The sequence below is a fragment of the Taurulus bubalis genome (assembly GCF_910589615.1).
Source record: "Taurulus bubalis genome assembly, chromosome: 16".
NCBI lineage: Eukaryota > Metazoa > Chordata > Actinopteri > Perciformes > Cottidae > Taurulus > Taurulus bubalis.
Genome location: NC_136604.1, coordinates 15,565,008 through 15,578,138, shown reverse-complemented (window position 1 = coordinate 15,578,138; position 13,131 = coordinate 15,565,008). Strand labels below are relative to the sequence as shown.

The 13,131-nt window shown below is 40.9% G+C and overlaps 1 protein-coding gene across 1 annotated transcript in view; it reads right to left on the bottom strand.

Moving 5' to 3' along the window:
- Window positions 1-13,131, bottom strand: part of adgrb2 (adhesion G protein-coupled receptor B2) — a gene marked incomplete at both ends in the record, with an annotated part of 130,833 nt that overhangs the window by 60,984 nt on the left and 56,718 nt on the right. Inside the window, 3 exons of the mRNA XM_079232359.1 lie at window positions 3,447-3,490; window positions 8,425-8,527; window positions 9,426-9,537. Coding sequence (XP_079088485.1) covers window positions 3,447-3,490; window positions 8,425-8,527; window positions 9,426-9,537 — 259 coding nt within the window. The remainder of the gene's footprint in view (window positions 1-3,446; window positions 3,491-8,424; window positions 8,528-9,425; window positions 9,538-13,131) is intronic.

The window sequence follows — 13,131 nt, the reverse complement described above, 5'->3', positions numbered from 1 at the left end:
CAGTGACACATCTGGAGCGGCACATATACAATCTAACGGAGCTAATATATAATGCTCCGGACATAACATACGCAAGTGCTGTACTATACAGTTTAATGTGTATGTCAGTGGGGCTTCAGTCAGAAATCCCACACTGAGGCAGAGTGAGGGTCAAAGCATGGAGATGCCAGAGGCAAGGTCAGCATCCACATCGCACAAAATGAATATCATCATTGACGATGGAAGAGCAGAAAAATGAAGGAGCAAGACTTTGGAAAGAAGTGAAGATTCAAGGGAGACAAAAGGGGTTTACTCCAAACATTATCAGAAAATGTGAAGATCTCGCCTCTTTGCCTCCGCTAACCTGATCTCCCAGTTTCCAAACTGGTAAAACTTTTATGAGAGCTAAACATAACAGTATCTATTCGAGTTGTCAAGGCACATGAATGAGATTAGGCTGAGGAAACGGGCACATGGGGGAAGACAGAGAGGGATGACGAGCGCAGCGATTTGGGTGTGCAGATGGTGCCGACATATGGGACTGTTAGGGGCAAAATAAATAAATAAACACTCACACATAAATACTGAGATGAACTGTGAGTGCCACAAATTGTTGGCCAACTTAGCCAGCTGAGAGAGACCGCAAACGGTCGGGAGCTACCACTGAAATTGCTTGCAGATTTCTAAATAGACAACTACTGCTGAAAAACATGCACATTGACAATTGTGTGGGATGGCGGTAGGCTTTAGAGATTTGAGCCTCTGATCTCTAAGTAAGTATCCATTACCCATGTGTGCATTATAACAATTAAGGGGGAAATACAGACATGCAGTATATATAAAAAAAATATTAAACATGGGTGCATCTGGGTACTCTGCATTTACAGGTTATATAAATTGAAAGTGTTTTCCGTCTGAACTTTTCTCCAGCTGTCTGGTTCGCCTGCTGCCGTGTTTGCCCTTCCACAGCGTTGCTATCTATACATTCGCCATCTCTTGTCTGCCTTCCGCTCAACCTCAAAGCCCGTGGCTCAGTTTGAGAGACAGCCAGGTTGAGAGAAGTGATATCCTCCAGCAAACAAACAGCTGCTTTGTACAACGTGTTCTCTGCCCGTATCAACTGCACGCTCCCGCCTAGCACCAGTCAAGATCTGCTTCCCGCCACTAACAGGCGATTGAAGGATTATCGAAACACCAACACTGTACAGTTGGTGTGTATACATTCTATCTCAATGTCTGTTCTTATCCTTGCATGTGTGTATGTACCCTTGCTGTACAAAAAGTTTATACATACATGTATAGATGATGAATTCCATATGTGACTATCAGATTTAATTGAAGCGCACCAGTTGGCTTCGCTTCATAGCTTTGCACCCTCTCCAAACAGCATCTGTGCACCAAAACAGCATGTTGTTATGACCTAAGGCTGTTTATACTGAATCGGTCAAGTCTCTGCATTAGCTCAAATGTAAACAACCAATGGACATCATGAATATCCTTGTCAGTTTAGGAGAGCCAGAATAGCTGACAAAAAAATAGACAGACTCTCTGCTCAACGATGCTTCTGGCTGGCTTAGACAGAATCAGTTGCCACAGACAGACAGAATCAGTTAGTATAACTAGAGAATTCTTGATTTGTTGCTTGCGTTTCAGTGTATGTTACATTAACTAGGTCTTGGTGAGCGTGTGTGTTTGTGTGTCAAAGCCTCTCAGCACCTGTGTGTGCTCCCCACTGTGCGTGTCTTCAAACATATTACCTTATCCCCGGCAAACACATTTGGATGTTTCCCACATTCCACCTCGCTTGAGTATATGTTTGGTTGATAGACATCGCCGCCACCTTTCCATTTTGTATTCAGTTTGGCTCTCTGCCTGTGTACCGTCTGTGAATTTAATTTGATTGCAGCTGTAATCTGCCGGCTAGTTAATTGACTTTGCTGAGCTTTGTTCCTCTCCTACCTTTGCGGAGAGGGGTAGTTTGATAAGTTGCAAAATGTCCAACACTCTCCTGTGAACCTGCGTTCCAATCAAGTGTTTCAGTTACTGGAGAGTAATCCTCTAGAACTGGATAAACTATAATATGATCTTGTGGGAGAATCTGAGCTGACCAGAATTCTCTGTCATCCATCGTGTTGTCACAGTGGACAGGGAGGCTCAGTGTGATGACAAATTCAATTCTTACATGAAAGCCATTTGCTCTGTCCAAGATTCATCTGTCAAATCCGGCTCTTAAAAATGATGTACGATTAATCTGCATTAGCAAATACGGTTTCGAGGAATTTAATCCCACCGAATCAACAAAACAATGACACACTTGACAAATAAATCTCCACTTAGGGTCATCTGGAGGTGTTAACCATTTCATATGGTCTTCATCAGCATACAATGTTTGCTCACTTGTCATGGAGAAGTCTTAAGAGTGCTCAGAATAATAATTTAGAACATACTGAGCAAAATGAATCTGGTAATTCTATGGTCATATTTAAGCAACTCAAAGCTATTGCTAATACTTACATCTAAAAAAAAGAAAATGCTGACTTGAAGCACGAGACAGGATGTGTTCGGACTAAATATTTAACCTAATTCATAATCTTTTCTGAACCATAACCAAATGATTGAGAGCCTTGAACCTAAAAACCTGTGTGGTGCTTCATACAGTATGCCCTCCCTCCAGTGCTGACCTTAGCCACCATGGCATCCTCTAAAAAATAACTTGTCAATGAAAGCCATCCATTTACCCTAAAACGAGTGATAAATCTTTGTATTTTTTCGGATACAGAGTTGCATTTGTTGGGCTATACTGTCATGGAGAGAATATATGGGCTATAAAAACACAATGGCCTTGTAGAGAAAGTGCAGTGAGACCATGACGTGAGTAACCAACCCCTGGCTTAATGGTCCTAAACAAGTTTGACTTTGTTATTGACAAAAAGAGTAATCACTATGTAGGTTAATGGTTAAAACAGCGCGATCAATTGTGCTGGTTTACATTATGTAGTCCACTACATAATCCACATGCATCAGTGTCAAAGAGACAGTGGCCTAAATACACAAACGAGAGAAAAACCATTAGGTAAAAAAAAAAGAGCTTCAGGTCACTGGTGTCATAATACTGGCTTAAATTGAACCAAATGTTTACAGTTCAGAATTGCGACATAAAGCTCTACCATAGTGCGAGTAAAGGTAAATGTCGGACAAGAGGACCAAAGGATTTCCAGTCAGGCCCCGAGTGATGTTACTTGTGAATTCTTAGCGACACAGAGAGAATGGTGTTTGTTCTCATTGACCAATTTAATTAACACAAACACAGGGAACTTCATTAGACTGTTTTCAGTTCATTAATGAAATTAATTTGAATGGGCATGAGCACACACAAGATAAACATCAAGGCACACACCCTGACAGACATGCTTTAGTGCACTGTACACTCTCACATGCACTCATCAGAATCATTTAGAGTAACTTACGGGTTGCCGTAGTCCCAGACAACGCACTGTGGATCGGATGTACCCTGAAAGATACAGAAGGAGGGGTGGGGGATAAGCTGTTATTGCCAGTCGAGAGGATGAGTGAGAGATGAGGCAGAGCAAAGACAGAATAGCTCGTTGCCAGAGGAAAAAGAGTAATGCTGCATGGGCGATGGAGAGAGGTAAACAGACAATGAAAGAGACCGATTGAGACGGACGGTGGGGGGAAGAAATGGAGAAAGAGTCATTGTCAGGGGACAGAGCAGCAAATAGCTGCTACTGCAAAAAGAGAGAAGGTTTGTGAGCAATGAATTGAAGGAATTGAGAGACAAAGAAGAGGCCATTTCATGGACAATAATACACAGCAAGTTGGGGTCATAAACATAACATAACAACCAGTAGTGGAACAGCATTACAATTCTTTACTTAAGTACAACCAAAGTGAGAAGTAGTAAAGTAAAAGTAAACAACTATGAAGCAGTAAAATGTACTACAGTATGACACATACTTATTGTGAAGAACTGGACCTTTCAGAATGTGTTAAGACTCACTAAAGTCAAATAATAAAGTACTGAATAAAATATGAATCTCTCAACATCCTCATATTTACTCTAAGCAGTAATAAAAAAAAACATTTTAAAAAACACATTAAATAAAGTCGCACAACGCCTCACGGTGGTCTGAACGCTGGTGATTTGCTATCCAGCTCTTAATCCATCGACTCGCTGGAGCCAAAAGTCAATGGTGTCGAGAGGCAGGTAAATCATCTGGTAATCAAAGCTCAGTCACACGTGGTGGAGAAGGAAGACTCCCTATGACTCAATCAGTGAATCAATCACAGGATCAATATATTTAACTGACTCATCACAACGGGTTCCACTGGTGATCCTCAGTGATCTCTGCATTGATTGCTTTTAAAGACTCGTCTGTGCTCTTTTAACCTGCACGCCTCATTTGGTGAGGATTGAATTGTGATTGGTTTTAGTTGAACTTGGTGGGCTTCTGGTCTGGATCCAAGATTCTGTTCTTACATTCATTCCTGAATCAACAGCTTTACAATTATAGATAACCGATACCCTTTCTTGGTCTTTTACAGTAAGACTGATCTTGGTGATCTGTAACTAAATCAGGTACCCCCAATAGAGGTATCGTTCTTCCACTGATGCAGAGGAAAATGGATCCCTCTCTATATTGGTTTGTTGGTCCTTCCTGAGTCCTGTATTAAGCCCTTTGCCTTTGAGCTCCCCCTTATGGTAAAGGAGATTATAGCAATAATTCCACAGCCACACTGTTCTGTTCAGAAAGAAAACAGTCCCCTTTAAGTTGAGAAACATTTGAAGACATCACCTCTTCTTTAGTGAAGGTTACATTTTTTTTCTTCAATATGAAACCCATTTTAAATAAAGCAAAAAGGGAGAGAAGGAGTTGATGCACATTGAAGTCTGCACGACGAGGATGTATTTCTCTAAAGGCAAGGTCACCCCTCCTTCTCTGAACAGTTCATGACTGATCTCCCATGAATCCGTGAATCCTGGGGTCTCTGCACGGCTGAAACTAAGAGGACAGGATGATGCAAGGTTTATGTACACAGGATCAGAGGCTGGGCGACACAGATTGATGGATGAGAGCTTTGTTCTGCCTCACGCGCAGACCGCCGCAGCCGCCACTGACATTAGATGTCCCTGGGCGTGCATTAGCGTGGCGGGCTCTGTTAGCATTCAACTATCAATCAGCATGCATCACGCCCGACTCTATGCTGCAGCGGGACTGACACCCGTGTACTCCCACAGTGTCTGCCTCCTTATTCGTTGCATAATGACAGCGTCTGTTCCTCAAAGTGAGTGACGTGTGTCTGATTCTAACAGCTGCATTCAGGGATGGTAATTATGGCGATAACCTTTCAAAAGGAACAGACATTTTCTTAAAGGTATTCACAACCAAATGTGGTATATCACTTGGAGGTAAATTGACTAATGTATTGGCTGTGAATATGGTCAGCTAATCAGATGAAATTAGATACTGCAACGAACCACGCTGGTCTTAAAAGCCTTCTCCTTTAAATCAGATATTATAGATTCAGAAAACGAAATGGAGCAATGTCGATGATGCTTCTTGACTGATTCAATTCCCTCTAACTCTTGAGGAGAAATACCATTTTTTTGAAAGATTAAAAACATTAAAGATGTCTCCAGTCAAGATATAATCATCTACATTGCAAGAAGAAAGTTCATTACGTTCAATACATTCAATGAAACTACTGTAAGTGCACACAGGAATGTTTTAATTCAAAGGCAGTGTGAACATATGTTGATCATTTCTCAGCTCGGCCTGAACTTCATTAGGCAGAAAACGCTGATGGAAACCAGTGGAGGCGAGGGAATGAAAGGGAGAGCAGAGTCTCCTGTCATGGTCTTCAGCTGCAGTGCTGTAGATGTCGACCTTGGCATGACTGATACCTCTAATATCCTTCCATTAAATAAGAAGCTACAGCCAGCAGCATCTTAGCCTAGCATAAATACCGAAAACAGGGGGAAACAGTAATTATTATGTGAGGATAACCTTTAGAGGTACTGTAAACTGTAAAAGGTGTAAGTCTAACCAGAGCTGCCTTGCGTACATGGAAAGGCTAACTGAAGGATAGCTAGAGGAGGGGGAGTGGGTCTACTGGTCTTCTCTAAGGACATGGAGCTTTTATAGCCTCCTGTATACACACACAAATACATACTTTGGCAACAGGAAATGTGAGGAGTCTGGAGCAGATGTCCTCTCAGTGAAGACATGGCCTTGCACAGACCTCTACAGAACACCCCCCTTCGAGAGCAAAGCCTGGGGCAGCTGCTGCCCCGGCACTGCTGCAGTAGCGAGATGTTTCTACGACTGCCAAGGTCGACATCTACGGCACTGCAGCTGAAGACCATGACTGGAGACTATGCGCTCCCTTTCATCCTCTCACCTTCACTGGTTCACATCACCATTTTCTGCCAAATGTAGTTTGGTCCGAGCTGAGAAATGATCGACATGTGTCAACACGTCCTTTCTATTAAAATATTCTTGTGTGTTATTACAGTCGTTTCACCGAATGTTATGAAATTAGTTTCACTTTCTTTTTCTGCAGATTTTAATGGAGACGTTTGTTTTACAATGTGTCCAGTCTTTATGCTAAGCTATGCTAACCGACCGCTAGCTATGGCTTCAAACTCAAATGTATCGACCTTCTCATACAACTCTCAGCAAGAAACCGTATCAGTGTATTTACAAAAAAATGAAAAAAACTGTGTGTGTCAGTACAATACATGAATACAAACTATTTGGGTTTTATTTTTGCCATTTATTTTGCTTTTAGGAGTTGCTAAAACCCTAATTAATATCAAGCAATCCTGGATATGAGCACTGGTTGCATTTCAAATTAAACCAAATTAGTATTATGCTCATCACTTTTCCTCTGCAATATCATTTAATTTGTTATATCGAATAGATTCTCAAGTGTCGTATTCATTAATTTTCTACACCACTTAAATCAGATATTCATCTTGAGGTTGGTTATGCTGTAGATTAACTTCTTTCCTGTATTTCAGACACTTTTTTATAGCCTTTATTATAAAATGGGGACATGGAGTTTAAACGATATGGTCATTTTCCAGACAGGAAGGCTCTAATGAAAAACACTATTCAAGTGCTTTATGGGAATAGTAGTACTGAGCATGTCTGATACTTGACCCATACAAAGGCACAGAAAGTCAGGATATGTCAGCCTCTGCTGCATCAAATTTCAAAAAATGTTGTAATCTCTTGTGCATATCCAACATTTTGGGAAGTATAATAATATAGAAGTTTCCCTTTAAGCAGGATAAGAATGTGCTCACACACACTGGTCTAAGGTATGCATATGTGCATCCCAGCCCAGTACTGTACTATGTGAGACAAGTGTCTATCCTCAGCGGGTGCCTCGGGTTATCAGTCCAGAGCAGCATGCTTGGATCAGCATTAAGACATCATCCTCTAGACAGCAGGTGTGAAACCTGCAGTAACACTGCTTTGCCAAAAGTGTTAAAAAGCAGAATAATAGGGAGATAAAAGATAGAGGCATATAAAGGAAATGCCATAATTAAGTAATGAATCAGTAGTTTAAAGCAGGGAGATGGAGTGGCGGGGGATGGAGAATGAATACAAAGTCTTTATAATGAAACACTCTGCAATCATTTTGACCCTCAGGTCCTGGTTGACACAGCAAGAAACTGATTTCATTGGAGGATTTTACTGTGTGTGTGTGTGTGTGTGTGTGTTTTTGTCGTAGATAAAACCATTAAATATTCAACATTATTTTCGAAACTGTGCCCACCTTTGCACAGAAGAATGGCTAATGAAACCTACATCTTATTGGGGTCGTGAAGAGTGCCTCTCATTAAACTTGCACTTAGTCCTTTTCACTGAAGACACCACACGAGTCGTTTATAATAACACACTCCACTGTAATATAAACTGAATAGGCACCAGGAGACGCTACGATATAAGGAAGTCAAAAAGGTCTGCATTTATTCAGGCAATTCAACCAGCACCATGGCACTTTATAGCATGCAGCACTTTCTCTTTCTTCAGAACTCAGGAAACATGGGTCAGGAATCCTTTAAAGCCTTGGACAAATGTCATTTTTGGGCCAAGCTTGCTTATTATACAAGTATAAAATAGAAAAATGCAAACCCATGACTTAGAAAGTGCCTTATATTAAATAAGAGTATGCTTTTGTTACCTGCAATACTTTGATGTTAATAAGAAAATAGGTCTTCTGGTGGTTTATAGCTACACACTCAACTGGTTGGGGAAGTTTAGATAATGAAAGTGAATAATATCCACTCTCACATACACTATGATAAAATGATCTAGAGATCATTGACAAGCCAGGGTTTTGCATTGCAAGACAACTTATAAAACAGTGTGGCTCTTATGGCTGGGGAAAATGAGAGATAAAGATAAAACTTACATTAAAAAGTGGTGACAGCTCCACCACCACCATGGGCTTGCTGGGTTGCGGTTCCGGCCGTATTGTCACTGTAAGGATCTTGGAGTTGATCACTGCAGGGAGGCTGCAAAAACACGCACAGTCACAGACAAAAGAGTGTCATTGCAGTATATCAAGAAATATACTGCACATTCAAGTTTGGTTCAAAAAGAGAAAAGAGAAATACTGCAGAGATGCTTTCTTATGCTGTTTGTCATACACACAAACACATGCATACATCCAAAGATACTCAACAGAAACAGATATACCCAGTAACCTGCTATTCCTTTGATGGTTGCTGAGTGTTTGCAAAGATATATACACAACAAAAATAAGTAAATAAAAAAACAGAGAATTAAAAACCCAATGAGAAAGGAAGAAAGTCAGAGCTAGCGCCTGAGTAAAAACAGAACAATGGACCTATTGAAATTCAGCAGAGCTACAGGGAGGAAATGGTTTTAACAGATCCAGCTCATCCACAACCAAGAGCACTGACCTGAAAACAAGGGCCCAGGGCCAGCACAAACACCATATCACAGTGGCCTTACGACAAGCTCCTGATTCCTCCTATCTTCTATTTTATTTCAAGTTCTATAGAATTTTCAGAACCCATTAGGCCAGCCCCCATTCAAAGCCCACTGTACACTTCCAAAAATACATTGACAATGCACAAGAAAGGGAAAAGAGAGATCCAATACATTTGTCTGAAAACTATGCAGACACAAGGAGAGGAGTGAAGCAATAGAGACATCATGAGAGAGAAAACAAATGTAGATCTGGAGGTTGGAATTAGATAGAGAGAAGAAGCGATGAATGAAAGGGCACAGAAATAGAAAAGTATGTAAGTAAGACAAGGGAGATTGAAAGTTGTTGGAGAAAGTATTGACAAAAAGAGATGCAGAAAGGACAAGGAAAGGAGTAGAAGGAAAGACATGTTTGAAAAATGGAAGAATAGTTAGTCAGTGGACATGAGAAGTACTCACTTTGGTGCTGGTAGGATGGAACCAAGCGTCCTGTACAAGATGGCTCCGATGACATAGTACATTGGAGACTCTGACTCCGTCTCTGTCTCTGTCTCCGCCTCCGTCTCCGTCTCTAAAAACACAGGACAATTTGCAACCAATCAGCCTAAATAGATGGCATGGTTTATCCTAAATCATCTTCAATATCAAGTATAAATCCATCCATCAGTTAATGTATTCTTCTTCAGCCCTTGTGCAAGGACACAGGATGCTGAAGACATATTGTTTTGCAGTACAGCTAGAGATCTATGGGAAGACTTACAAACTGTTTTGGTAGATTAATGGCTCATTGCACCAAATCAATATTCAAAATATCAACAAGAATATAACACATTTGGTTGTATGTTGACTGGGAAGATATAGGAAATTACATTACAAACCTGCGGATCTGACATTTAAATGAGAGGTTGGAGAGTGTTGGTTTTTGTGATTGATTTCAACCTTCAATGATAAATAGGTCATTTTAGGTAAAGACACAAGATACAAACTCATCCATTAGTTGGTGAAAGAAACAAGCACAGATTTCATCTTTCTTATCAACCCAGAGTTTCAACTTAATTTACATCAAGTCTTGAGCTGCCACTGTCAAATGCTCTGTTGGCGACATCAAAATAAGAAAATGTTCCACTTTAGCAAGTCCAATGTCTTGGTTTCAAACTGTGTGTGGTAGAGACACAATTTGTGTCAATTTGTTTGTCTTTTAGCAGCTCAACTTGCTCAGCAGAAGCATCAGTTCCAAACTCCATTATTCTGAAAATTCTCTCAATAAAGCCAAAGTGTCCACACACCCTTTTTAGACTATTTTCTCAACTTTTATCCCTTGATACAACTCCCCTTTCTTCCTTTCCTCCTCAGTGCTCGCCCCTCTCATCCTCATCGGTTCTTGCCATTCTCCAACCTACTCTTTAACTTTTCCACAGCCCTACTTTTCAACCCCCATGCCTTCCACAACTCCCTTCGGTGTTCTTTCACCAAAAAGAGCAGGGGCTCCCAAAGAGACGTTGTGTCCCTCTGTAAATGTCACCTCATCTCAAGTGAGGAAAGCAAAAGGAAACAGGAAAAGGGGAAGGGGAAGAGTTCATGTTGAGGGATGCCACTCCCTCCTTTGCCCTTTTAGCGACGAAGGAGCATTGGCACAGAGAGCGAGAGAGGAAGAGACAGAGGGGGCTGATGGTATCAGACGTACAGGGTGACTCATCCCAAATCTGTCTGCCTGCTGAAGAGGTAATACTCAGGAAGAGAGATAGCTATGCAAGACAGACGAGGAGCGAAAGAGGGAGAGACAAAAAGATCTCAACAGTCGGGGAAAAAAGGAATTGTGAGGAAGCAAAAAACAGATCAAAGTCAGCATGAGAAAGCCTGTGAGTGTGATGGATCCTAATTGGACAGTGTCTGCAAAGGCATGCAAATGAGAAAGTCAGTGTATTGTGGGTAAATGGTAAATCACTGCATGATGGGGTGGCACTCCCACGCAAGAGGATGATTAATACCACAAAACCACTCAATCACCAAACCCTAATTTCCCACGAACCGACTTTTTGTCACTGCACTCGCCGAACATCTAAATGATTGGTGGTCAGCTGTAATCCAGCAAAATGGTAAACCACCAGTCACCAGCTGTGAACTTTAATATGCCATTTGTCAGGAAAAGATATGTTTGGAGTTGATGCAAAGCCATGATCTACGGTTTTAATCAAAGATTGAAAGCTCCATCCAAACAGTTCCATCTGAGTTACTCTTTTCATTCTTTCCTGGCCTCGTTCCTCTCTGTTTGCTTTTTTCACTTCTGTACACATCACAGACAATTTCAAGAAATTACAGTACTGTGGAATATCATTAGTTCCCCACAGTTGAACAGACTCGGCGGGTAATTTGCACAAGCTCAGAAAAATTAATTGACTACAATGCTACCTTTTAAGGGTCAGTGATTTCATTATTTGCAATACAACATCCTATAGAACTTATTAATCAATACCATGTTTTTTACCAAACTGGTCAAGCTGTTAAATCTTATAGAGGTAGAAAATACACCTATTTGGTTTATTTTGCCAAAAGGTAAATGGGAAGATCAATAGCACATTCATGTCAGTGTGGAGTTGGAACCATGACATCATTAACTTAGTTAAATATAAAGCAGGCGTTAATGGGTGTCTTCTTCCAAAGTAAAAAAAAACACTTTCCAACAACTCCACAGCTACTTAAGTAACACACTGTATCGACTGTACAAACAAAAGTTGGGGACTGACATGTTATAAGTATTTCTTGGATAACAAATGCTGAATGCAGTGACTTCCTGGAGTCTTGTCGTGTTGTTGTGAGGTGGCCAAATTGTCATTCCAAGAGTTCTGTTTGTGTATGGATTAATCAAATGAGCTACGTGTTAAGTAGTAATTAGTTAGATGTACTGGAGGGTATAGCTTCAGAATTTAAAGAGAGCCAGGCTAGCTGTTTGGCTAGCTGCCCCAGACACCAGTGTTTAAGCTGAGCAAGGCTATTTCCCCCTTTGGTTGTAACTCTGTGCTTAATGGAAAGAACTGAAAGTGGCATCAATCTTCTCGTACCACCTTTGTCAAAAGGACAAATTGGCCTTCACCCTAAAATGTCAAACTATTCTAATCAGATACACAACTTTTATTTCAGCAGCAGTCCACAAATTCCCTGCTCACTGGTAATATTTGGAAATTCAACACAGTTACAGTTAAAACTGCAAATAAGGAAGTCAGTCTATAACACAGTATAGAGAGCAGAGCTCATGTGGTTTGTGTTCTTGCTCGGTTAATACTTAAATGTTAACGGCGCATAACCGTGTGCATGTACAGGCAATGGTGTATTTGAAATACGAGGTCATTGGCGGCTTGTGTGTCTGAATGCATGAGAGTGCAAGGCTGTAAGACAGTGAGAGTGTGTGAGAAAGAGACACACAGCAGAGGGAGAGTGGGAGTTTGTCACTTCGAAAATCAGTGAAGAAGAGTCCCAGCCTCTGCCCAGTGAAGCGATTCATGAACCTATCAATTGGCTCTGTGCATGTGCAACTGTGTGTGCACGTGCACGCACAAAAGTACCAAAGGGCCTTTATGAACATAGTTAAGCTGTCTATCGGAGATAGGCTTTCATTATGAGGTAAATGAACCAATCAACCTGATAGCAATCAACTGAAGACCCCGATGGACTGCCATGGGAAGAGGCATAGTTCCCACAAAGATAACTAATAATGCCATTAGAACAACAACATGCAGTTTGGATGAAACAATTTACCTAATAGCATATGCTTAAATGCCAATGGCATGTGCTGAATAGCATATGACAAGCAGAGGAAATATGACACAGCCGGTCACTTTTATTGCACTACAAGCACAGCAGGAGACACAACATTCACCACTACAAACTAACAGGATAATGAACCAAACACAAATTAGATGGATGAAAAAGCATAACAGCAGCAAAGTAAGACAGCAAGATAAGATAAATGGAGAAAAAGAAGAAAAAAAGACAACATTGCAATGCAGCAGCATTAAACAAGGTCTAGCTTTTGTACACCCCTTTGTCTCTACTTGCATCCTAACATTCATCCTTTGAGATATCTGAATTTGCTGTTCCATAAAATCTGTAAAAACAACCCACGGCAACACATAAACCGATTCCGTTTCATAAAAGCGAGATGAATGGT